We start from the raw sequence: 27,821 nt of genomic DNA, 5'->3' as shown, positions 1-27,821 counted from the left end.
TGTTTAAATTTTTTTTTTTTAAAAATGAAGCTTTATGAATAGCAAGCCACATTCAGATAAACACAAAGAACAATTTTCGTGTCCACAGCACGACAGTAAGTTTTGTTTAATAAAATTATATACAAACCTGGAATATACTAAATATTCATCTTTCAATATTTACATCTATGTACACAAATGTATTAAAGGTAGCTGCATGTTTTCATCAGATGACAAAACCAGGTTTGACTTTCAACTGCAACGAACCAAAAAACTCAAAATAAATGTGAAAGACGACCACTTTAATCTGGTTAAACATCCTCGTCTCTTTCTGAAAATCTTTGGATAAAAAACACAGAATAATCATATTTGGTCTCAAACACTAATGCACGTATATCACATAATAGTTGTATGAGTAAACAACACAACCCGTTAGGATGCAATATTTTCCTCTCTCTTATTCACAACAGACTGGACATTATATTATAAAAATGGATGAAATGACCGGTATAAACAGCCTGCTGCCCAGATGTTAGGGTGTGGGAGCTTACAGGCACACTCTTTATAAATGACAAAACTTTGCTTTTTACAGTGATTCATTCTTCGCTATGTGAGAGGGCATGAATCCTTTGACATTTTGTGTGTCTGTGTTTGTATGGTCTGCCTTTTATGGCATAAAACAACCCTGGAAAGGTGGATTTTTGAGAAGAGAAGAGGTAAAGTTTAAAAAACAGATGCTGTTCCATCCCCTCCTGTCTGTAACATTAGGTACAAGTTTTAAACATTCAAATATAAATAACAAAAATCCCCTTGTGACCACTAATGATAATGTAATGCACAGCATAACACATATGCAATATTCAAGATACACATGTATACCTTCAAATGGATGTAACAAAGGTCAAATAAGTTTTTAAATAATATCGTGGCTTGCAACAGTCTACTGCAGACAATAAAAACATCTCCCTTTATCACTGTCCACCTTCAGTTCAACTGTTCAACTTTCCCCATTAGCTATCTGCAGGCAGATAGTAGAGCCTTGTAACATTCAAAACATCATACATGTTTTATAAAATATATACAGGTGAGTAATTACAAAGACAGTATCATAATTTCAAGAGCTTGATTCCTTCCAAAACAACAATACTGTACGAGTTCATGATATGACACTACGAGACACCCGTTTCTCAGAGAGATTCATGAGCAGTTATTGCTAATGTATTTCATTGTTTCCACATTGCATTAAGTGATGTAAACAAATAACAGGCGTTGTGTTGAGTCTGACTTCTATAGTGAGGAAAGATGTGTAGTCGTAGCGAACCAACACCACTCGATAAAAACACAGAATCATCCTTGATGTGCAATGAATATCTGTAAAGTCCAGTGAGACCGCAGAAACAGGACGCGGAACCACTTGTAGACATGTTCACAGCGGGTCCATCTGTATCACACGTGCTGCTGGTGCTTTACATTTATGGTCTGTCCTTTTATCAGTCTTAAGACTCAGGTGGTCAACAGGAGGAACCTTGCTCAGTTCCAGTCCTTCTGAAAAGTTTGGCCACACATGAGCAGTGAAGTAACAGTCTGTTGGGAATCCCATGGCCTCTTTGGTTGAACAAAATGAGCTGCTGCTAATTTTAAAACATAAAAAAAGACCTGCACAACAAAATGCTGCTTGTTGGCGAGCTCTACATTTTTTGGTGCCTATGCACACATTACTTAAAGTGGAGAAAATCTTATTAGAACATTTCAATTTGTAAAACACAACTTGTAAAGATAACACAAAGAATATAATTTAGCCCATAATAAAATATTCTTAAAGGCATCAGAAATAATCTTTTGTTTGGTGTGTGATAGATGTAGTGTAGGAACTAATCAGATCATTTGTATACTTCCTGTGATGTAGAAAGAACTGCTAAGAAAAGTCTTCATCAGCAGAGCACCAAAAGAAAAAAAAACAACATACTGTGTACTGAAGACCAGTGACTGAATCACTGCAGTAAACGCAGACATCACAGAGACATTCATTGTTCTGTTAGGATATGTGAGGACTGACTACTGGGAGCCAACACCTAAAGGTCAAAGGTTCAGGGATCAATGCCGTTCATCCGGCCAGGCTGTCACGTACGGTCTCCACACTGTGAATTAATGTCTTGAAAGTAGGGCGCAGTCTCGGTTCACTGTTCCAGCACTCTGTCATGATATTGTGAATCTGAAGGAAGCATCAGAACGAGAAAGTTAACACAGATAGAAGCACAGAGAACACAGATATATATTACACAGAAAGTAGCTAGTTTCACAGTCATGTAAGCAGCCAGGGTGGATTTTTTCTTTTTACATTTTAAAATATATTTTTGCAATGATAGGGTTCTCTGTATCATTCTTTATGATATGACACGGTGCCCTTTATTGCTTAGGGCTAAGAATAATATTTTATTTATTCTCACTGTGTTTGCCCTGGTAAGTTTTTAACTTCCCTTTCCATTCATGCAACACAGAAAACTAGTGGGGTTTTCACTTTAAACCTTAGTTGGTACATTCATGAATTTATGAAACAAGACCCTGGTCTGTTTAATTTGACAAGTACTGTACTGAGAGACAGTTTGATGAACGTTACAGATTTACTGACCTCCTTTGGACAATCATCAGGAGCAGGCAACCTATATCCCTGTTTCAGGAGGTCTATGAGATGGTAGACAATCATCTGGCCCTGCTTTTCATTCCCCATCTTGTCCATAAACACCTGGAACAGAAAATAAGACATTTGTGTTTGGCTTTAGTGAAAACAGCTTCCCAAAATTAAAACTGCCCCAATCAGAAGTGTTTCCTGTCCTTGAGTGCTCAATTAACTGATTTCTTTAACAACACTACAAAGTAATTACTCTGGTCATTGTTTTATGGCTCACTTAAGTTAGTCGGAGAGTTGACAATTAAGAATAATTGAGAAATTAAATTAAAGCAGTTAAAAAAACTGAAAAGTTAAATGGTCAAACTAAGAAAACTAAAGAAGTGCAGTACCGCTGGTGGGCTGCAGTTCTTGTCGCTGTACGTGTAGAGTTCGTAGAGGACAACACCAAAACTCCAAACATCTGATGCCACCGAGAACTTGCTCTCTGTCAGCGACTCTGGAGCATACCTGGAAATACCACAACACATTATACATATAGTAGATAACATACGTATACGTAATGATGCACACATCTTCAAAGGGCCAACACTAATCTTACATTACAAGAAGACAGATATGAAGTAAGCGCACACGGTCTCGATGTACAAAAACAAACCATATTTTCCTCCTCGTGTTAATTTTGATGCCGGTGGTTAAAGATCAGTCACAAAGGGTTACTATACTTACCACAACTGTAGATAAGCTAGTCAAAAACATCTTTAAAGACTGTTTTCATCTTTATGAAAGTCTACCCACAAAAATAGGAAAATATGTCTTGCACATGCAGAAACATGTGTCTTCCTCACCAAAAGATGGGGCTTTCCCCAGGCTCCCTGACAGTGTAGTAGTCCTTGCCCTGCGGCAAAACCTTGGTCAGGCCAAAGTCACCGATTTTCACCCTCATCTCGCTCTCCACCAGAATGTTTCGGGTGGCCAGGTCTCTGTGGATGTATCGCTTAAGGGCAAGGTAGTCCATACCCTGAAGTATAAATATAGACACACAGAAAAAGGAAAATATCACACATATACTGATTAATATACCAACACATATATATACACAGATTTTTTGGTTTCCCACCCACTAAGCCACTGTATTCTTCAAAACTACATAAAAATCAACAAACTTCTAAACATATTATTGCTCAGTGCTGTACAGGTGGCAGCCTCTGTAGCTGGCAAATAAACCCAACAGTTTTAAAAAATTGCAGTTCCTCAAATGGCCAGCTGAGGCCAGCGACAGCAGTGAATGGTCTCCATAAGGCCCCATATTAAAATGCCCAACCTTACAGCAAAAATAAACACATTTACAACCAGGTACAAAAATGTTTCCTACATCTCCCTATCAACTCTGATCCAGCAGTCGACTTCAGTGGCATCAAATACAGGAAAGATGTTAAAGACAAAGATCCAAGGCTGGGTTTTAACCTTTGACTGGATTTTAATCTTTTACATGCTAGTTACGTTGGACTGCAGCTTCAGAAACAAATATTTCAAATGTTCAGTACACCAATGTGTATGTACTGTAAGCCAAGGAGGGGTTAGTCTTTAAAGGCTGCACCACCTACTGCACTACATTACCTTGCAAATCTGTGATGCGTAGTGTAGCAGTTTCTTGGAATCAAAGTGGCCTTTGTGTTTGATGAGGTAATCTCTCAAGCTGCCGTAGGGGAGATATTCCATTATCAGCCGTAGGTTCCTGCGTCCTGCAGAAAGACGGACGTTAAGAGAGAAAGCAGGACGTGTGAGCAGTGGAGGGGAAGCCTCGCCTCGAGCTGGCACTGCTCAGAAAATCTAGATTTATTTGTTTCATGGGCATGGTCATTAACGCTCTAGGCACCAAATGTGGGAACTGTAAAGACATTATTATGTATAACAAAATCTGCCTGGTTGGTAATATCAAATGAAGGAACAGTTGTAGGTTTAACAAGCTGGTCGGGAACATTTGCTCTGTCACTGGAGTGAAAAAAAACAATGAACTCCTACTAGATTTCACTTCAAATCAAGAATTATCAGGCAAATGATGTGCTTTATCTAAATATGCCAACAAACAAAAGGAGATGCGTGCATGCTCATATATCTTTTGCACTTTATGATCTACTCTTGGTTTGAAATCCAACTCATTCATATTACACATATTATAGATATATGAAACAATGTACTCATACCTGCACTATAGCAGACTCCTTTGTATTTTACAATGTTTTCATGGTGGAGGGATTTGAGGATCTCTATTTCCCGCTCAAAGTCTCGGAGGTGCTCGGCTGTGCTGTGCTGTAGTTTCTTCACGGCCACCACCTCCCCTGTGCTGTCCTGCAGGGGGTCGTACCTGCACATCTCCACGCTACCGAAGTTTCCCTGCAGCGTGGGGTCCGAGGGAGAGCATATTTTAAAGGGGGGGGAAAGCAACAGCCTTGATTTTAATGTTGCAAAAGATCAGCTGGTGCATTCCAGTTAACTTGGATGGAATCAGATGCGTAATCACAAGAAGAATTAGTTGTGACAGAAAACAATCATCTTCAGAGAAAAATGGAAAATAAGATTACTTCAGGAATTGCTGGCCATGCCTTTGTGCTGTCCATAAATTACCATTAAAATATCTGATGACAGTGGAAACTGCAAAGTGTGGGTTGAATGTTGGCTTTGTCTATCATAATTTAAACGAAAGCTTAACATCACCCATTTAGCACATAAAGACTGACTAAAGATTTTGCTGTTTTATCCAGCTTTTGCAGTGAAATTGATAAATAGAAATGATTTAAAACATGCACACTTAAAGACATCATCTAACACTTTAAAGGAGAGGAAAGAAAATTCCTAGTAAAATATAATATCGTGCATGTGTGTGTGCACGCATGTCTCACTTTGCCCAGCTGCTTGAGAAAGATGAGGTGCCTCTCCTCAAACTGGGCGGGCTCCTGGCTCTCGGAGGCCCACGGGAGGCCGGAGCCTCGTGTCCTGTTGGGCACCATATCGCTCTCCACCAGCAGCTCATAGTCTGCAATACAAGGTGCAAAGTCATTTTATAAAAACTCTTAATAAAACCCGAGATGACCATCAGTCTGTCAGAACAACAACGTTACAGGTGACTTTTTCCTTCCTACCTGGTGTGAAGAGGCTGTTGAGATCTCTGATAATTGCTCTGAAGGAGGGTCGGTGTGAGGGCTCATAGTCCATACAGCTGTTGATCAGATTGGCCAGCTCTGTCCATTTAGGGGCTGACAGCTGGTGCCGGTCTTCATAAAACAAGATCTTCTGCAGGGGAAAAGAGCAGAAGTCAGTTTCAAACTGAGTTGGACAGCAGTACAAGTAATAGGGACAGAAGATACAAAGTTAACAGATTCTTAAAATAATCAATAGAATATGTTATCAATAACTGCACTTCTTTATTTAAAAAAAAAAATTGCATTGCAAGGAATAGTTTATCATTTTAGGAAATACGGTTATTTGGCTTCTTGCCATGGGTTAGATGAGATCACTATCATCTACTACATGTTTGTGTAGTAAATATGAAGTCAGTAATCTTAGCTTAGCGTTATGACTGAAAACAGGCAGAAACAGCTAGCCTGGCTCTGTCCAAAAGAAAAAAAGATCCATCTACCAGCACCTATAAGGCTCACAAATGAACATGTGGTATCTTGTTTGTGTAATTTGTACTGTAAAAAGGACACTTGAACTAGTTTTTGCCGGGAGCAGTGACTTCCTGATAGTCAGTGAGGCCAGGTGACCAGCAGTAACATTTCCCAACATGTCAAACTATTCCTTCAGCACAGATCATTCTCAGTGAGTCAATAGTCTCAATGCATCCTCTGTTTTTGTGACCTTGGAGCAGTCCAGGGTGCTGAGTGGTTTGTCTCCGCCACTGCAGATCTCCCAAAGGGTGGTCCCAAAGCCCCACTTGTCTGTTGCTAAACTCAGGTTCTGGGAGTTTTCAATGCACTCGGGGGGCACCCACGGGATACGCTCCACTAGAACTGATGGACGGACATGAGGAGACACAGGAGCACAGAGAGAAGGACATATGTGAAATGGAATAGAAGGTAGAGACGAACAGTAAGGATGGAGAAAAGGACAAAGAAACCACACTGAGACAATCTCAGCAAAGCAAGACTATGTTGAACATGATTCCCACATGACATACATGTGAGATACAAGTCTTCTCACATCAGGACAGTACATGTATCTCACCTTCTCTGGGCAGCACGGTGATACTGATACCCGGGTCACTAAGTTTGATAAAGGGCAGGCTGCCCGTCGTCCGATCCTCCTCTCTGATCAAAAGAACATTCTTGGCACAAACATTTCCATGAATGAGGTTCTTATCCTCCTGTGTGCAGATTTGGCAGGGACAGCATAGATCACCTTGGTGTTAGCGAATAACTAAAATGTGTTCCAGGATAAAAGATTAAATGCTAGTTTTATTTACTAATATGTAAATAGGGCATTATGTCTTACCAGGTAGTGCATAGCCCAGGATAGCTGCTTGGCCACTTCTAGCTTCCAGGTGATGTTAACGCAGCTTTTATTCTTCTTCAGGTAAGTGTCCAGTGAACCAAATTTACCATACTCCTGCACCATCATGTCTACAGGGAGATGAGAGGGAGATCATTTTATTAGCCACACGCAACCAAACCAAACTTCCAATTAAAACTCTGATTTAACCAGGTTTTGGTTTTCTGTGGCTTCTTCTGTCACACTTTGACACACTTTGACAGTAGTTAGAGACAAAGAGAGGTTGTTGACACGATAGAACACTTTATCCCCCACCCATTTCTTCTGAACTATTTGGCCTGTGTGGAGTGTGACTCCCTGATAAGTAATGACAACGCATTGCTATGAATCAGCTCTCCTCACCAAAAAGTGTGAAAGCTCTCTCATTCAGGAGGACAACAGCCTCCTTGCCTTTCTTTGTATTCTATGATTCACACATTCCGGTCTGTCTTGTTCTCAACATCCCTCTCATTAACACATAAGATCCTAAACCGCTCCTCTTTATACGCCACAGGTGGTCCCGATAACCACAACGATTCCTTCCTTTGACCATCTCTGTAGTGTGTGTGTGTGTGTTTTGTATACTTACTCTCATCGCCACAAACACACACGCCATAGTTGAGAAGTATGTGCTTGTGGGAAAGCTGGCTCATCATACTGGCTGCTTCAAAGAACGACTACGAGGGAGAAAATGAGACAATAGATTATTAACAAGTCTCCTCACAACCTAAAAAAACAAAACTGACTGAAATGTTAATTTCATTTGAGTCAACAAGCCAACCTCTGAATAGTTGCGGTGAGCCTTGTCCAGGATCTTTATCACAACATCTATCTGGTGTATCTCTCCGTAGTCCCCCAGCTCCTTTCTCACGCCGCAGAAGATCTTGGTGAACGTTCCTTGACCCAGACTCTCATTCTAAATCACAACGGTTTTATTGTTAAGTTGTAAATCCTACTTCAAAAAAGAGGTGGAGTGCATTTTCTCCACTGTCTGTGAGTCAAAGACAAATCCCTGACCAATTCCCTCTACCTTTTAAGTTAATGTTATCCTCTTTTTTAAATGTATTATTTATTATTGGGCACAGTACATCTGTGAGTACAGGCCAACATATTTCATGTCATCTTAACAAAAAAGTGACGTAACAAATAAAAGCCTATGGATGGATACACATCAAAGCTCAAGCCATTGTATCATACAGCATCAATCAAAGCAAAACTGTTGTGGATTGGATGATGGAAAAATCTAATTGAACTGTCGTGTACATCTCACAATGTCATGTCAAAACTCAAAGGAGAGAGCTGCAAGGAGAAGTAGAAACAAATCGACCAGCCAGTTAATGCCAATAACCCCAAAAGATGAGTTTCTGACAGGATCTCTAAAGTTCTTAAATAAATGCACAACAGAGCTGAAGATAAGTTCAAAACAGGAAGATAAAAAACTTGACGAGTCTGCTGAGGGATGAGACAATATTGCAATAGAGAAAAACCCCTGAGCTCTCGATTAGTGGAACGGCTTCTGTGGCTTTCCTGTCACAGACCTGTTGTACCAAACCTTTCAGTTCTCAAATAACATGGTGAGACGGAAATGGACCCAGTCTCCATGATGAGTGGCTGACACACTGTCACACAAAACATACACGTCCACAGGGACTGCTATTGACACTGAGCTAAAGAAGATGGATCAAGTAAGGAAGTCTTTTTGTTAACTGTGGCAACCTCACTGACCCCGCAGGAGTCATGACTCATTAGTATGTTTTACATTTCGCAATTATAAAGACAATGGGGTGTCCATTGTCTTTATAATTGTGAAATAGCAACGAACTTCAGTACAGTTCACTGCATACAAACTCATTGATATTGATATTGTTGTAAGCTTCCACAAATACATCTATGAGCAAGAAACAATGCATCTAACCCTATACACTAATTCAACATACTAAGACTGAAGAACTGGCCTAGTTATAAATGACCTTAAGCTTAAGCAAGTTAATGAGGTTTTATCTTACCATGACGAGGTCCTCTTTTCGGATCTTGTGGAAGACCATCTGGCTGATGTTGTGCTTGTGGAGCGAGGGAGACAGTGGGACCTCGACCCCTTGATTATTCCTACACACCAGCAGGTTGGATTTATCTGAAGATAAAGGTGGAGAGGGATTAGGATCCATTAAACTCACATTTGATGATCACTGCGGTAGGGGTAATTGTATTTCAGTTTGTGATGTGATTAGATTGTTTAATTTAGAATTTCTGATCATCAATATCAGCATGAATAAAAACGTCTTTATAGCTGGCTTTAACTGACATGGTGCCTAGCTGTTTACGTTTATGGGTGAAAATAGGATACGGGAACAAGTAAATGGGAAAGCAAGATGGAGGTCTAAAACTGTGCCTTAAAGGAACTCAGTGAGTAGTGTGTTTAAGATTAAAAGCGCTGTGTTCCACAGTCTGAAGCTACAAATTATAAGGGTTTAAAAATGATGATAGAAGTTGCACCATCATGTAAATAAATGAAGCCTGTCAATAAAAATGCTGAAGTTCAATGTTTATCTTAGAGAAGAGGAGTCTGTATTCTTCACTGGCTTAAATCCAACTTGAGTGCAAAAATGTTCCTGGCTCAAAAAAATGAGGCATCTGATATAAACAGAAGCTTGAAGAAGGGTAATTGGCTATAGAGAAGAGATATGGGAAAGTAGGAAAATAGGAAGATCACAACAGTGTCAAAGACCCTTGTAAGGAATTCTGTAGGCTCTAAACAAGGGGTAATGGGTTGTCTATATATTTATTTATTTTATTGTTTATTTGCTCCTTTTATAGAGTAACAAAACAATGAACAGACTTAATTCCAAAATATATTCAACAAAGTCTCAACTGTGCTGGAGAATATTTTAATTGAGTGGAATGTCTGCATTTAACTGTCTATGTCTTCTTTTACCTGGTTTAATATGTGTGGGCATATATAGTCTTATCAGTATATGTTTGTATGTGACCACTGACCTTTCAGGGTGGGTGGGCAGCACCTGGTCAGCTGGAACGTGTATCCATCAGTGCGGAGAGCCTCCTTTTGGTAGCAGTGCAGAAGTTCCCTGAGTGAGCCGAAGCTCTTCTTAGCACCACTCAGAATGTACTGTCCTGCCTCCGTCTTCATGATCTGACAGTGCTTATACTCCACCATAGTCTCACACTTAAAATCAAAAGAAAATGTTTACAGTTAAGCTGTGAATATAATAACAGTATAATTTCAAGACACTACCTGATAAGAGCACATAAGACAAGACAATTCAATCTCATGGCTCCCTCCAGTGGATAAAAATATGGGCAATATATTATGACCTTACTGACTTTTAGCTAACCCGAGAACCAACCCAGAAAAGGCCACTCAGTTAAATGTAGTGATGCACTGTGATCAGTGTGGCTTTGACCATCCTCCTACCTACTGTTATACCAAAGCACTACATTGTATTTACATTACAGCCGAATGGTTGTATCAGCCAGCAGAAGAGACAATCTGGTAGTCTGTATGTAGTCCGTGTCTGAAGAGGCCAGTTAGTAATGTAATTACTATGTCGATTAGCAAAGATTGTGCTGAATGAGCCTATTTGTTAAGATATATGTGAGAAGTACAGTACTTCACATTGACGATGCCCCAACAGTAACAGCTTACCCCCACCACAAAGGACATGAAGTATTTGTCGTAGTCCCTGGGGCTGCAGCGAAGGATGTATAGGCCTTGGTGGTTACCAGAGCGACGCAGCTTACCAATCGTAAACTCCATCCTGTGATCAAAGAGACAGAATGTGTCTTTGAGAGTATGTATGTGTGTGTGCGTGTGTGAACATGTATAGTTCTGGGGTTGTACACAAGTACCTGTGTGCATATGTGTAATACTCACGACACGGGGCCATGGCAGTAGCTCTGAATGCACTCCAGAAGTCTTGGCGGAGCTACTTCTTTACACAGGTAATGATGGGCATCTGCAACCAGTCTGTAATAGCCATCAACTAATGACACGAATGACAAAGCCTCTGAGAGCGAATGAAACTCCAGCTCCTTTGTGGTCAGACACAGGGAATAAAGAGGGGATGCAGAAGAGGACAAAAATAAGTCTGTCAGTGCCTATTTTGACAAGAAGCCTTCAATCCATATGTTTATACATTTTAGTGTCTAATATTGCTTCTTGTTTCTTGAATCCAGCTGCTGTACAAGCCAATTGAGCACTTGGCTTTGACAAGAAGCATGTGTTCATTTAAACACATTCCTAGCATCTGCTCAGTAAAGCAGATTACAGCAGAGTAGAGGTTTGGTTCACAGACTGTAGTGGATTAGAATAATTGGAATAACGTAAACAAAAATGTGTACTATACCAGGATCTTGTTGTCCTGTCTGGTTAGGGTAACTATGCGACTCTCCGCGGAGCCATCCTTATTGGCCTGTTTGATGCTGATGTCAATCACTTCTGGGAAGTCACAGTACGTCTGAAGCTCCTGGAGACACAAAAAGAGTACATTTGTATTGAAGAAGCATGCACACACATGGATTCTTGTCGTTATTGGTGATTTTAACCAACTCCTCGAGCTCCATCTATTGGTAAAAACAGTATCACACTGTGGCAGTCTGGTGTACAAATGTGTTACCAAGGCAACATGAACCCATCTCCTGGTCCTCACCTCCTCAGCTCCCTCCTCCTCTTTCCCTTCTGACCACTGTATGCCCTTGTTGCCCATGACAACGATGGTAACCTCGTGTGCAGACAGGTCAGTGACTTGGAAGCGTTCAGAGTAGAGTGAGGGTAGCAGCATCTCCAGGCTCATCAGGTATTTGAGCTTGAGGTTACACACCGTGGCCTTGCATTCACCGAACTGCTGGATGAATTTCTTGAAGCGATAGCGGATCCTCTTCCGAGTCAAGATGTTATATTCCTGGATGCGGCTTCGCATGCATTTGGGCAGGAAGGATTTGTAGCTGAAAGCAGGGAGAGGAGGTTGGGTGAAGATGGAGTTGAGAATAACAAAAAGAGGAGAGAATGAATAATAGATAACAGGAAAGACGAAGAGAGAAGGGATGGGCGAGGTAAAAAGGAAACTGGGTTAAAAGAGCAAATGCTCTGCAGGGTTTGTGTCAGTTCAGCTAGAGTACAAGTTGTGTTCAGCTCAGGAGAATCATCACAAAATGTAACACAAAGGTTAAGGTCATGAAACTAAAATAAAACAATAATGATGAATCAGATATGAAAGATAAATTACAGGAGAATTAACATTTCATGTGTGGATACAGTGCATACAGATATTGTAAACACCTCTTCAATTGAAACATTATCTCACATACAGATAATTCATTCAGCTGCATGAATACACAATGAAACTATCTTAATGTTTACTGTGTTCTGAGGAGCCTGTCACACTGCTCTGAAATTGTTATTCATGAGCTGTACCATATGCACACCAGCAGAACAGCAAGCATTTTGCATTATTCAGGTGGGAAATGGCGTAAGACTAAAACCTATCTGAAATTGAATCTACACTGCAAAGAGTCAGTGTTTTATTTGCCTTATTGTGTCACCTTAAGTGAGTGAGTGCATCCTACCTGATACCATTGCAGATTCTGACAGGTGACTGACCACTTTCTTTGGCGAGCCTCATCATGTCCAGCACCGCCATGCCCAGACATTCCTCCTGGGCCTCATGGCTCACTGGAATACTAACCCAGCCATTCAGAAAGTCACTTCGCCACTGGATGAGGGGGAAAAAAACACAAGAGGCAAAGATGTCAAATTGCATGGATGCTATCAGACCTGTGAAGGACAGAAGTAGAAAAATCAAATGAGAGGTGGGAGGTTATACGCTATGGAATGTAAAGATTTATTTTACAATAAAATCTTTTTAAAAAGTGTATTTTAAAGGGTAAACTTGATCTCATCATTACTTAAACTGTTGGGACTGTACAAGTTAAGCTCTACAACAGCAGGCGTCTGTATGTAACAATCATTGAGAAGGTCAATCTGTGGACAAGCAGCTTGTGGCGTCAATGTGACAGTGGAGATGAAAACAAAGCTGATTGGAGCTGCATGTGTCAAGCTCACACAAGCACGTGGGAAGAAAAAAAAGCAGAAACTATTTAAAACGCACATGCAAACACACACACGCACACACGCACACACGCAAACACAAAGTGAAAAGAACCCTGACATACCCTTGTTCCCCATTTGCACTTCTTAAACACTTACTACCCCACATCCTGGTTTCTCAACTTGACATGACAGACAGTCAGTGAGTCAGAAAGCGAAGAAAACAACCATATTTTACCTACCCCCCAACCACCAAACAGTTCTGCTTATCATATTAAAAAAAAGCAAAGCAGGAAAGAGAAAGGGTGGGACAGAGATGACAGGCGTCTTGACGGCGCCGTCCTCTGGTTTGCATCCCATTTAAGGCAAACTATAAAGACTAAGAATCATTTCATTTCTCATAAACATGAATACAAATAAATAAATAAATGTAAAATGCCAACACACAAAGTACCCTATACAGAAGAAAATATACATTTTATGTTGATATGAGTCATAAAGATTAACCTGAAAAAATTGGTATGCCATGACACAATCATCCATCACAGGGCTCTCCATCCCCTTGGACATGCCGTAGCGATGGGCATACAATGAACTGCTGTTGTTCTGCCAGCCAGGAAAATAGTATCTGGACAGAAAAAGGAGATTAGAGAAGACCCAATAAGAAAAGGTATCCAAGCATTAAACAACCCATGAAAAGTGTAAAACAGGGAAAAGAGACAAATATCTACCTGATTCTAAAGTGCAGGCTCTCACTGGCTGGCTGGTGCACTTTAAAGACGTGATTAGGAGGGAACCATATCCGGTCACTTTCCCTCATCAGGCCAAACAAGCTGCAGTACACTGGAGCAACCCCTGGAAAGAGAAAGAAAACATGTCAGATACACTAAATCTCACTAAAACTCACTGTACTTCATGGGTGAATGGACTGAACTTGCTTCCACAATAACTGTTGCAGAGATCAGGGAGAAGGTCAGCAAATTTTTCCATTTAGACTTTTCAACTCTGTCTGACACGTACAATGAGCAGCGTTAAGCCCATAATTTAAACTGAGGAAGCAAACTGACATGTTTTTGACACTCAAGTCTGGGATAAAGACCAACCTTTTAGAGCTTTAACAGCACATATTTCTATTCAATATGGGAGTAGCTGCCAGTAAAGAACAAAACCCGGTCAATATTTAGATATACACAAAGTCACACATATTCTGTATGTTTATACACACACGCACACACACAGCTTCGGTTGTGGTAGAACTGTAGACTCCAAACAATGCTGCGACTGCTTTGACAATGATATATGATGACAACCAAATAACTCTCTCAGCAGTGTATTTCAGGAGATTTAGGACTTACTTGTGTTGATTCAGTGAAAACAACAATTACACCCCCAGATTCCCTGATGCTCAAAGAGTGGTTAACTACATGAAAGGTTCCCATGGATTGTTACCATTTTTGCTTTTGTTCTTTTGTTTTGTTCAAAATGTTCAAGACTTTAGTTTAGGATGAAGAATGATGATGGTGCACGGAGGCTAACAACCTTGGCATTGATGACTGTTACCACGTTATCTGACAATAATAGCCTACTACAGGAACATTTAATTCAGGATTTGACATTTTGACATATTCACATATGTCTGTATCTGTTTCTGACCATTCCCACAACTTCTCATTTTGTCTTCAAAACAGTAGTGGCTGAAGTGGGTCATTAGAAAACAGAAAATGTCATCACACAGCAGGAAGCACTCACAGGAGTGAAGCAATAGTATGAGGGTGCATAAGAGGAAGTATGCTTAACCACAACAGGGGAAGTGAAGTTAAAAGTACAAAGGCTGATCTGTAAGCAACTCCTACTTTGTATTATTTATTAAATTCTTAAAAAATTAAAAAGCAATGCACTGCAGAGTAAATTACTGTACTTACAGACCGTAGGAGCTGGGATGCATCCTATGTTATATAGCTAGGTCTGACTGCTGGGAATGTGAATATGTTTGACTTCATCCTGGTGGTGATTTGACATCCCGACCTATTCCCTTGCTTTAGCAAATCTAACTTAGATGCTTCTTGGACTGCAAACTTACGTATTCTAATATCCTAATATGAAACCAATTCAAACTGTAAGTGTAAAGGCTAACCAGATAGACATAGCACATCCCTCACACGAGTGTTATTTAAGTGCTGTTAAACCATGGAAGGGCAAAAGGCAAATGGAGGAGGAAGGCCAAAGTAAAGTCTGAGAACAAAGGAACCTGAAAACTAAAAGCAAGTGGACATAGAAAAAGGGGAAGATAAAAAGGAGAAAGAGAGAGGTTGTTTCTTATCAGCCCAAGACAGAATGGAGCAAGAGTGTGGCAGGGAGAGATAGAGTTAAGGCGGAGAGGAAAACAGCCACAACAGTCGAAAACTTCCTGATTTTAGTTTGCTCAAAAGAGAAGCCCTGGTAAAGGATAGTCTCAACATGATGGTGCCGTAGTTTTGGAAAAATAAACACTGAATCAGCTCTGATGAAGTTCCTCCAGGAAATTCTAAAGAAATAAAGTTGGATAAATTTGCTCTCTCTAATAATTAAAGAGGACACCAGGAGAAATGACTGATTGTGACTGATTCATAAGGAGGATTTGCATTTTTACAGGGATTCATCCCAATCACCACCCAATAGTAGAACTAAAGAAGCCATGAAAATAAACCCTAAATGTTCTTAAACTTCAGTCAACCTGTGTCAGTATGGCTCAGAGCCTTAAACTGTACTGCCCCTACATGGCTACTGACTCAAAGCATTTTCCAACTGTACTGAAGTGAACGACTAAAGATTCAGCTTTTCTCTAGGGATAGAGATAGGAAACAGCATTAAATTCCCCAATAAGGCATTGGGCCAACAGCTTGGCATAGATTATTCAAGCCTCTGAACACTATGGGAGAGCTGAACAACATTCTTCCAAAAGACATTCCCTCATTTGGTATTGAGAGGGATGAAGATATTCAAGCTTTTCCCATGTGTGTCAGATCTGACAGATATTTAACTGATTAATATTTATTTATTATCCACATCAGAAATGTGACATCTTGTCCTTGTTCTGGGCAGAGTATGGTTAGTATGAGTATTTGTTGGATGGAAACGTAATAACCTTAAGTTCTAACTCAGTCCTAGCCAGTTTCCCCACTCTTTGACCAAGGTGGCAGCATCTATGACACTTAAACACAAGCTTCACACTATTTGCATTTATGGTCCAGTCTACGATCCACACAGAAAAAGGCATTGTTGCAAGTAGCAAGGCTTTTATAAGCAGCTGCATATATACAACTTAATGCCTTTCTGCTCTTACTTCTACAACATGTATTTATGTTTCAATTTGAGTGTGACTGCATGTTCAGCACAACAAAAATGGTGGTGGGAATGTGCCTTTCATTTCCAGTGCTTGTGTATAATGAAAAGTAAGTAAGATTACGGTTTGAGACTGTTAAGTCAAACAATGTTTATATAGCCTCAACCATTCAGAGTTAGAGTGGTTTGTTTGTGTATACAACACAAAAAAAGCAGAAGTTCACAATGTTGTAGAAACAACCAGATATGTGGTGATAAAAACAAGGACGTCAACTAAACAGTGAACTATTCAAGCAAATTGTTCAAATGCTACATGGTGAATCAAGCCTGTTAAACAGTACAATGCAACACATTGCTCAACAAATAGACTTTTTATGAATAAACTAAACTATTTTTTGTGTGTGTAGGCAGACATCAGAACTGAAATACTCGTGACTCACCACATGCTTTCGCTGCACTGATGCACAGTTCCTCTGCTACGTAATCCCCGGGTGGAAACGTGAGGGCACTTTCTAAACCGTTGGCCCCACCGCCTCCTTCATCCTTCCCAACGTAGTAAAGGTGGATAGTGAGGCAGGTGGCTTCCTTGTCCTGCTTGGGGTCGAGTCCGGCGACTGGCCCGAGGTCAGGGAGGAGGCCATTGTGGTGTGCTGTGGGACCAGAGGTGGGTGGGTCCATGTCTGTCAGCAGAATACAGGCCATGTGCTGCTTAAAACGAACATCAACCTGTCGAGGCACGAAACAATAAGACATAGGTAAGAATGAGAGTGAGCAGAAAAGTTAAGAATATACTGTAGTTCTTGGACCATCCACAGCTTTCTGGCTGACTTGACAAGTTACTAGAGTCTGCAACCATGTTAGCGCTGTATGAAGCTGTACTTAGGCACAGCAATGCTTTAAGCTTAATGTGAACATCAGCATACCAACATGCTCATATTGTAACATGCACTAGCACGCCAACAGTAGCTAATTAGCACTAAACACAAAGTATACCAGAGGCTGACGGAAGTGGTAAGGAGTGAGCCGTGGTACATGAGGCTTGCTCTACCAGGTGAGCTACCAGGGCACCCGTTGAAAACTATTATTTGATTCAGAGGGTCTGAAAACAAAAATTGGTCTTCATTTTTCTGTGTGAGATAGCAGACAGATTGTCAAGTAGCTAAATTATCTTGATGTCATGTCACACTTTGTTTACTTAAATGCACTATTGATCATAATAAGATTAAAATGCCTAATGTAAACACCCCAATTACAGTAAAACAGGATGATTTTCATATACATTTCATTCCTTTCCCAGAAGCGCTGATGAGATGAGATTTTTTCTCTTCATCATAATATCTTCATCTACTATTCTTGGAGTATATGTGTTCTTGTGTATGCTCTCTAATATTGAAATAAAGGTTCCTTAAAAGAATTATATTTTGTGAAATTCAAATAAAAATGCAGAGAGAAGAGGTGAATATGGTGGTGGTGATCTCCTGAAATTTTAGAGGCAAAATTAAGATTATAAACCACAGGTGGAATACATTGAGAAGACCCTAAAGTGGGTAACAGTAGATGTAGGTAGAGGTAAGTGAGTCATATTTCATCATTAATGTTTATACTCAGCATTGTAGGCTGTATCTTGGCTGAGGCAGCTTTGCTTGCAGAGGTCTCTATAAAACAAATTATGGCTGCATGATACTGTAAAATTCTTTGTATTTAAATGTGGAATAGCTTAAGAGTAAGGCTTGGACAGAACAGCACATTTATTCCTGACCAGGAGACCACAGCCATTTGGAACAGTGGCTGATTCAGATGCTTAAGATGCTGTTGTATCTCTCTCTATAGCCATAAACTGTTAGCGGACACGAGATTAGCATTACTTATCATCAATTACGTTTATGGTTGCTTATCAGAACACATAATTACTTATCACAAGACTGCAGAGCAGTATACACAGTGCCTTAGATTTCTCTCAGCAGTTCTAGTTTGCAAACGATATACTAAATGCATTTTTGCACATAGAACAACATTTGGTACTTTCTCTATACAAAGTTCTAATATTTTGTCATTACCTGTCAACCAATGAAAATGTATTGTGTTTAGTACGACTGATATTTTGAATATACATTCTGTAGAACTGTTTAAGTATATCACTTAAGTAATAGTTGACAAATTATATGTTTATTGGCCATGCTAGCAGAATATCTCAACATTTTATGGATTGCCATGAAATCTGGTACAGTCATCCATAGTGACCAGAGAATGAAGCCTGCTGACTTTGGTAATCTCCTGACCTTTCCTTACGCCACCAGCAGGTTGACATTTGTGGTGTTGAGTGAAATGTCCCGATGCCCTGACATTTGAGATTGCACATATTCATGACTAAAATGAATTGCAAAAACTTGATGATAAGTTGGATGATCCCCTGACTTTTCATCTAGTGCCATGATTAGATCAGCATTCATCATCGTCATCATCATCAATTCCTCCAATACTTTGGGTTATAACTAAATACTTGCAACATGTTCATTAGCCTCAGCTGTACTGTGTTTAGTACTAATAAGTCATTTTAGTTGGCTAGTTTCTTAGTTTAGCATGCTAACACAGAAAGCTAAGATGGTAAAATATTATACCAGCTTAGCATTAGCATGTTTGCATTGTGAGTATGCTAGCATGCTGATATTAGCATTCAGTACAGTCTCACTGAGTCACTACCGTGGCTACAGACCTGTTTTATTACTATTCTGTAAGCCACAGAGCTTTATTGTCCTATTATGCTTCAATATCCCTATATGGTATCAATAAAAGTCATTTGGCATATGTTGACATGTTAACAGTATTTTCACTACCAGTTCTAATCTATCTAATTCTATTGTGATAATGTCATTAATGTTATTTTATGAACTTGTTATTATAATATTTGTATCCTTATATTTTATCACAGCTTAAAGTTGATTTTTGTTTTTTCTGACTGTTTTATCCTCCTTGATAATATTCTCTTTGGCTATGGCAACAGTTCACTGTCATCAAATGTAATTAATTGCCCTGAGAGAGTAATGCCATTGTTGATAACAACCTTTGAAATCTAATTTTGCTTTTCAGCACTGCATTGTAAAGAGGGAACACACTGTAAATGAAAACATAATGTGGATAGACCATTACTGTTTTTAAGTCAGACATTGAAACTCACTCCTCTGGTACGTGACTCTGCACTGGTGATAGACCGATTAATCGGTCGGACAATTAATCCAGACGATTATTTGGCATTTTGAGATAATTGCCATCGGCTGGTGTCTGTGCTCAGGAGGCCGATCAACAAAAATGTCTTCAGACACATCAGCAGGCAGTCTCGTCAGTGTGGCTGCTGTGGACCGATGTTAGCAGTCCCCCTTTTGAGAGTTTTGAGAATATTGTGAAAAGGTTGGTCTCGAGCCCTGTACTATAACTCTGATACATCCTGCTGTAAACACATACATGAATCCCCTATAAAACAGAATAGAATAGAATTATACATGACTTCACTTTGTTTTAATATAGGCATTATATATCATCCATCCACAGCCCTGCTCTCTAAATATCGGCATCGGCCATTGAAAAACTGATATATCGGTCGACAACTACTCTGCACTGCAAGTTTGCTTTTGATTACAGGCTTGCTTTCCAATATTTCATTATGTTTTGCCTTGTTACAGACAGATATAAATATGAAACTGCTGCGTGTGTAAGGTTGAGATGGCTTATAGATATTGAAGAAAAAATAATAATATAGCATTTTTAATCTATGTTTGGAGATGGATATTGACTAGACTAACTACTACACCAGTAACACGCCCCACCCACTGAAAAGCTCCAAGCATCCCACACTTGGTGTAGCAAAAGCCAAACAAGGGCGGTATTATCAGCTGATAAGAGTCAAAAACCATGAAGAGGAAGTGCAACAGTATGAACACAAACACAACATAAACAAACCAGACAAACATTACTGGGAGATAAATAACAAACAAAATAACAATATACTGTACAATACAAAATCAAATGTTCCTTGACAGCAATAACAAAAAGACTACTAATCCATCCAACTGAAATCATTGCCATACGTGTTTATATCCTTTACGTTTACATATATCTAGTTAGTCATGTATGCCCTGTGAAGGATCATCTCAAATGGGCCATAAAATACCTGGAACTAAATAGATCATCAAATGCAATTTGCATGGGGTGAACATTGACTCTTTTTTCACAATTTGTTTTTCAACTAAGTATCGACCTCCAGTACATTTAGTATCCTTTGTTTTTCTCAAACATTTAGCATTAGAGTGGCTGGAGTCCAATGTTAGTCAGTTAAAAGTTTCCATGTAAATTACATCATGGAATTTAATAGTGCAAAGGGATGTTAGACTGCTGGCCAGTCAAAATCGCAACTGGAATCAATAGATCAAATATTGATGTAACTGTGAGCTGGAGAGTTTAATAATGGGCGTGTGTGAATATTGAGATATTTTATAGCAGATTACAGTTTACAGTATTTATATGTTTTTTTGGTAGAGAAGACTTTTTATGGTTTTCTAGCAAATGGTGTAGACTTTCAGCTAAACAAACCTGCCATATTCAAAGATAATAATGTTCTACAGTGGTCTTATTTCAAGTTTTACAATCACAAACAGGGAAATTGGCTATTACAATAACAGATACTATACAGTTAGTTAGTTCACACAGACACACACACGGCCAGACTAATAAAACAATAAAACATTTTAACAGCTAAAGTAAATATAATCTAGTAAAGCTTTAAAGTCTCTTAATGGAAGGAGTGTCCCTAACCTCAAGATGTGTTGCAGTAAATTCCAGCAGTAAGGTACTGGAAACCAGTCTTCCTCAGTTCAGAGATGGTATGATCATTGAAAACCGACTGTAACCTGGAGAAGGCCTGGTTTGTAGTCGGGCTGAGTGCATACAAGATGGCATCTTCAGCAGTTCAGCATAGGAGAAGACACATTTATGTACTGAGTAAATAGCACTGGGACCTAATATTGATCCTTGAGGGACACTATAACCATATGGTTGATGAAAACACAATTAGTCCCTCGCCTCCCACACTGGTTGGTAACTTTTTTGATAATAAAACTGGAATACTTTGGCTACATCGTCAGTTGTTCTTAGCCATGTTCTTAGTGTTTGCTGCAGACGGCTGTACAGTCTGACTGACCCTGAGCCAGTCAAATAAAAACATAAAACAAGCATCAAATTCTGATCTGCTCTACAACATATAGTACTGCTCTAACTTGATGATGGCGAACCAACTCAATTTTACAGTACTGGTAAATGAATAAAAAGGTTTGAAATATTTTAACTTGAAAAAGAAAATGTGTTTGTTGCAATTAGAATTCTGTTGCATTTTAAAATAAATTACAAACATTAACTGAGTTACAAACATCTGCAGGCAAATTGTATGTACATTTTAACTGTGACAGTCAGTTATCTTCTTTGACAGAGTACCTAATTCTATGTAGGACACAGCACAGACGTTAGTGCAAAGTAAAACTGATAACTAAGCAAATAATTATTCAAAGTACTGTTGTGGTTAACAAGCCCTCAGCAGGTGATTACATTACATATATAGCTGGAGACCTTTGATATATGAAAGAGGAAGGTTGGCACATGTTTAAGAATACAGGAAAACACTGCTCTCTAACTTTTTGTCAGTGTGTTTACACACCCAAAACGTTTATCATGCAGCAGACAGGCAGAGACTTAGTCCAGTTCCTTTCTGTATCTTATCTGGGCCTTGGTGCTAGTTGAGGTCAGACCTATCAGCTTGGACACATTTTGCTCTTAATGACTGCTCAGCTCCAGTGCCGACCGCTGATGCAGCCACTTTAATTGGCTTCTGGCCATTTTGCACTTACCAAGCAACTGGGCTTTCCTTTAATCCACAATTACTGGATATGTTGTTTGTCTGCAAATCAGTTTGAGCCTACATTTTTTGGCTGCAATTTTAGTGACCCCCAGCTGGTCCAAACCAAGGCATCAACTTTTCTAAATATAATAGTAAGTTTGTTTCTTAATTATATTTTTCCTCCATTTTTAGGTATGTCATGTAATGAATTATGGCTTCATTATGTAACAGAGCCACCGTTAATGTCATTAGGAACACCTGTGATGAGTTAAACCTATCTGCTGTAAAAAAAAAAAAAAAAAAGGCATGTCAAAACAATAATTTAGAGTAATTAGCCTTTTGTAAATTATAATACATTTTGACTGAGCAGTATACACATTGCTACATATCTATAGAAATATAGAAGTCAGTTCTGGCCAAATGGCTGTAAAGCACTGCCAAATGTTAATACATTATACATGACATGACATATGAAATATCAAAGCATAGTTGAAAACTAAATCAGCACACAGTCAAAAGAGAGGATACCATATTGAGGTAGATTTAAGAATGAAGCAACAGGTTGGTCTACACACTGTTGGTTTGCTCAGTGTTTCCAGTACCAGCTGTTGAGTCTAACTATAGCGGCACAGCTCTGTGCTGTAACAAATATATTCTACTTATTTTATGGGGCATTCTATGAAGAGAATAAAAATACTTTATTCATTTTGACATTTGGCTTTAACCTCACAAGACAGTCAATGCGGCCACAGCTTTGCTCCCAGGTCAGGGAATGGGTATTATCCATGTCTTACCGCAAAGCAAATACAATTAGCAGGGATAAAGTAGCAATAATATCAAAGTTACAACAACATAGAAACTCACTATACTAAACCTTGCAAAACATATCTGGTTCCAGCTTCTGAAAGGGAAAAAATTCCTGGTATTCTAAATCTTCTATGATAATAAACTAACATGGCATCGACAGAATAATTCACATCATAATCTGCCAGAGCAAATGACATTATGAGCTTGGCCAGATTTGTCTGGTTCTCAGGCTAATAGTAAACTGAATACCTTTGGGTTGCCAGATTGTTGGCAAGGGCCAAAAGAAAACAAGCTGAAGAAAGATATGTCATCATATTATTAGACAATTTTATAGATGAAATGATTAATCCAGAATAATGTGCCTGTGGGGTGTAATAATGGGAGGGTTACTAATATCGGAGGCTACCATGAGACCTAGAAAGAATCTGATGGCGATCAGCCACCTACAAAAAGGCCCACCTTAAAATAAATCCATGTCAGTGTATGTTATATTGATATTATATTATTATATAATAGTTTCACCGCTTTACCTTGGTGTCAGACAGCCTTTTGCTAAGGCACTACATTTCCTCAACTGTAGAACTTCCACATTTCTATGCATAAGCCCAACCTTGTAACCCTCTGTATGGATAAGTACCTCCTACAACCCCACAAAAAACTAACTATTCCTTTCAGCTTTTTGACCATGATACTAAACAGTTTTGTGTTACCAGACACATCAGCAGAAACACAGGATCCCAAGCATGAAGCCTGGTGCTGACAGTGTCACGCTGTGGGGGAAATCTGCTCACGGTCTGCCACTTGACAGAGTGCGAGCAGTTTTGCAAAGAGCAACGGGGTAGAATTCCAGTGTCCAGATGTGCAAAGCAGACACAGACACAGTCACTGCTGTAACTGCTGGCAAAGGTTTCTCTAATGACTTGGACGGGTGAATACTCAATTTGTAGTGTTGCTAGAAAACAAGGGGAAATCGCTTCAAAAAACAGTGTGAGATGCTGTATGAACACTCAGCACCACAAATATGCAGCCGAGGACTGATGGTTTTGTGTGAAAACGGCTTTTGTCGCTTTAGGAGGAGAGGGTTGTATAGCTGACTATTTGCAAAACAAGATTCTTTTGTTTGTGACACCCTGAGTCATACAATACTATATGATACTCCTGGGTCTTGATGATGGACTGAATGGAGGCTTCAGATGGCAGGTGGTTTGCATTGTGTAACGCCACCAGTCAGTGCCTGAAGAGGTTTCTCATTTAGGAACTCGACAATAATTTTAGTCTGTGTCAGACCTAGTCTTGTTTTGACAAGTAACCCCACTCCATCTGTTGAAGTAAGCTGTGCTGCCTGTTGTGGATCTCTTAGGGGTTAGCTATGAAAATCCCCTTTTCTCTTTTGGCAAGATACCCTGGTGGGTTTTTTTTTCAAAAGCCTCCTTCAATCTCATTTCTTACATGCTAAAACACTAAAAAAGGAAAACCAATCAAAAGAGGACAAGGCTAGGAAAGTTTCACAAAACCATTGGTTTGACTGTAATCTTTAGTCACAGAACAAACAGTACATTAAGAGAGTTGTGTCTAAAGTTGATATTGTCCTGGTGTTACTGCTCACCCATTTATACTGACACAACAACTGTAGTTGTAGCGAGTTTACACTTCCCCTAAAGTGTCAAAAATGTACCAAAGCAGTGCACTTACTTTATGTGCTGATGATCAAGTCAACACAATACTCTTGTAAATTACACTTTCTTCTGGTGTCACTTCCTACTGCAGCAGGGTAGCCAGTAGGCACTTGTTGCTTACTGATAATGCACACGGTTCTGTATGTTGATGATGTATTCTGTCGCTGCTCTGTACTCTTTGTTCATCAATGAAGAAACACTACACTGCTTTCATACAGTTTTCTCTTTGACAGAACCTCAAGCCACTTAACAATGAATATGTTATGTCCCGAGGGTTGACTGGAGGAATAAAATAATATTTTAGGCAGTTTGAGCACAAATATTCTCCAACAGTTTAACCTCTGCGCTGGCCTCTCTCACTGTTCTGTCATCTCAACACAAAAAAAAAACTCCTGTTTCACATTATGTCATTAACAAAATGTACAGCACAGACCACAGACTGATGTAACGAAAGTGAGATGGGGAACACACAGGCATTTCCTTCCCCTCTCCCTGTGTGAGCCTGCACAGTGGTGGCTCTTGCTGTGTTAAAAGAACAGTAGTGCTGTTGTAAAAAGCCATCATTAAAAACAGCTGCATGGAAAAGGGGATCCTCTCCTCTCCTGTTTCAAAAACCACGAATGACCGCAAAAGTACTGCAGACGATGTAAACAGTAGGTTTCTAACTGTGAAATGTGTTGGCAAGGATTTTCAGCTAAATTCGGTAAAATAAAGTCAGTTAAGCTGCCTAAAGAAAAGAAAAAAGATGAATCGAGGCTTGTGGAAACACAGGGCAATTTCCCATTTCATTTTACCCTAAACTACACCACAGTGTGGGATGTTTCATTCTCTTGAGTTCAGACCTAGCTGCACATCTGTCTCTGATCCAGCACTCCTCAAGACTGCACTGAACATTATTTTGGCAAAGATGTGACACAGTAAAACAAGCAACCGTAGCTTTGATGATGCCATTTGTTCCATTTTAAACTCACCAACTCCCTTTTTCTCCATTATAGCAGCTGACAGTGCAGTTCTTTGTATGTGACCTGGATAAAACTTGCAGAATGTTACACATGATCCCTGATGCAAGAATAATGTACTTCCCCGTGCCTGTCTGTCACTGTTTCTTCCAGTAAAGACCTAAACTAAATATGCTAAGCAGACTGTAAGTGCTTTGACAAGTAGCCTAATGAATCAACACCTGCCTACATACAATTGAAACATCGAAACATCCGAACATTTCCACAACAGCACACCATTTACAGCATGTCTAGCCCTAGTTAGAGTACCCAAGTAAATATACTACTAAATATTGCCTTGTTGTGATAAAAATTGAGTTAATGCAGTATTCACTCCCTCTGTGCAGTAGTTCCCTTAACAAGGCGTACAGTCAATTTAAGAATCCATATTAGTATTGTTGGTTGGGGATGACTAAAACATCGCAAACAACACTGCTTCCCTTCTCAAAACCAGAAAAGAGAGTCTACATTATGAAGCTTGAACTGGAAAATAATCTGAGTGTTCTGAGGAGAATTAACTAACCTGGCTTGTAAAGTAAATCATCATTAGGATGAGCATCATGTGGCAGCACCATCAGCAAACTAAATATACACTCAATTCCCAGTTTATTAGGTGCACCTAGTTCAATCTAATGCAGTCTAATCAAACAACCCTGCAGTAATCTGACCTATATGAAGATTATCATGTTCGGTTTTGTTGAATATGATTTAGAGAAATCACCTTTTCTGCACTTTGTTAACAAGCTCTAATAATAGCAAAACAATTCAACAGCATCAAACCAGCATCCACTAAATGCTTTGGATTTGGACAGCGAGCGATAAGTGAGCCAGGCTGATGTATTGGCCAACATCAGCTTATCACAGTATTATCAGTATTGGCATTTACTGTATGTTAAGAATTTGCAGTACACACATGCCATGCATGCCTGAGGTAAGTGTGTCTATTATGAAGTCTGTCATACAGAGAGAACTGACTGAAGGTATTTATTTTAACCATAAAATGTCCTACTTTGTGCAGATCTAGGTCACAATTCTTTTATTACCACATTTAAGGGATCCTTATCAATTTTCTTTCCTTATATGTTATTTACGTTTATGTCATTCACGTTAAAGAAATACACAAAAAACCCCAAATTACAATACTGACTTCTTAAACAAAAATCAGTCATTAAAAAGCCTCATTAAGGTAACATTTGTTGATCGATATTAGCTTCAAGTAGCTGATAAACTAGCAAATGAGAATAAATATAAACCTTTAGTGAAATATCACACCTGGCAGAGAAGCACATTAATACTTCACATCTTAGTGACAGGGTCAGTTCAGTGTATGAATCTCTGCTTTCTGCTTCATTCGTATTGGTTCATTTAACTGTTAACGGTGGGAGTAACACTGTTGGAGGATGTAACACACACCAGGTCTGCAGGTCTAACACACACCAGCTGATTTATAGTTAGCGTTGACTGTGCGAGGCTAAGCTAAGATGGTTTGTAGGGATTCACGACACAACAACACACACACACAGGACACACAACAGGAGAGGAGAGAGAGAGAGAGAGAGAGAGAGAGAGAACTCACTCTCACTGGTGTCTTCTGGTGTCCTGTGGCTGCTTGAGTTGTCCAAAACCAAACACCGGGTAATTCGCCTGTCGGTCTGTCGGTCCTTGCAGTCGCTAGTTAACGTAGCCAAGTTAGCCACGGACCTGACGGCTGACGTTAGCTGTCAACAAAAGTACGTTTGCGTCGCTACTTCCCTCCGTTGACTGCCATTCCGTCGTCTTCGCATCTTCTTACCGAACTATTTCCACGTCCCAAGCTCTGTGTTGTTTACCTGACATGACGCTCTGGGTTTTAGCTTACTTGGAAAAAACGCAACTGTTAACTGACACCCTGACTCACCCTGGGCTGTCTCCTGACTGTACGATGATGAGGAGGAGGAGGAGG

The 27,821-nt window shown here is 39.6% G+C and overlaps 1 protein-coding gene across 2 annotated transcripts; it reads right to left on the bottom strand.

The window, feature by feature from the left end:
* Positions 1-27,815, bottom strand: jak2a (Janus kinase 2a). Of its 2 annotated transcripts, none has more exons than XM_035667727.1 (24): positions 27,456-27,815; positions 16,958-17,243; positions 13,928-14,051; positions 13,704-13,824; positions 12,716-12,861; positions 11,800-12,094; positions 11,497-11,616; positions 11,025-11,182; positions 10,797-10,908; positions 10,130-10,316; positions 9,142-9,266; positions 7,917-8,051; positions 7,725-7,812; positions 7,100-7,227; positions 6,833-6,971; positions 6,467-6,618; positions 5,749-5,899; positions 5,509-5,642; positions 4,813-5,002; positions 4,226-4,350; positions 3,454-3,626; positions 2,998-3,115; positions 2,609-2,722; positions 1-2,191 (listed from the first exon to the last, which is right to left on the bottom strand). In XM_035667727.1, exons 2-24 carry the CDS (start codon positions 17,217-17,219, stop codon positions 2,084-2,086), a joined length of 3,405 nt encoding a protein of 1,134 aa, XP_035523620.1. In that variant the 5' UTR covers positions 17,220-17,243; positions 27,456-27,815; the 3' UTR covers positions 1-2,083. The 2 variants fall into 2 exon arrangements, with proteins under 2 accessions (XP_035523620.1, XP_035523621.1); XM_035667728.1 differs by lacking the exon at positions 27,456-27,815 and adding an exon at positions 21,324-21,383 and having other exon boundaries at positions 2,054-2,191.
* Positions 27,816-27,821: the final 6 nt, after the last annotated feature.

Source organism: Morone saxatilis, unplaced genomic scaffold (genome assembly GCF_004916995.1).
Source record: "Morone saxatilis isolate NCDOM2014 unplaced genomic scaffold, NCSU_SB_2.0 Contig21, whole genome shotgun sequence".
In the NCBI taxonomy this organism is placed as follows: Eukaryota; Metazoa; Chordata; class Actinopteri; family Moronidae; genus Morone; species Morone saxatilis.
Note: the sequence above shows the minus strand (reverse complement) of the source record. Positions and strands in the feature narration are given on the sequence as shown.

Bases quoted from the DNA above. Each gene is read 5' to 3' on its own strand.
- jak2a (XM_035667727.1), bottom strand. From the start codon at position 17,219: ATGGCCTGTATTCTGCTGACAGACATGGACCCACCCACCTCTGGTCCC. The intron at 9,267-10,129 runs GTCAGTGGTCAC...CTTTATCTTCAG, and splicing joins CTGCCCACCCACCCTGAAAG to ATAAATCCAACCTGCTGGTG. The intron at 4,351-4,812 runs GTATGAGTACAT...GTCTTTCTGCAG, and splicing joins AGGAGTCTGCTATAGTGCAG to GACGCAGGAACCTACGGCTG.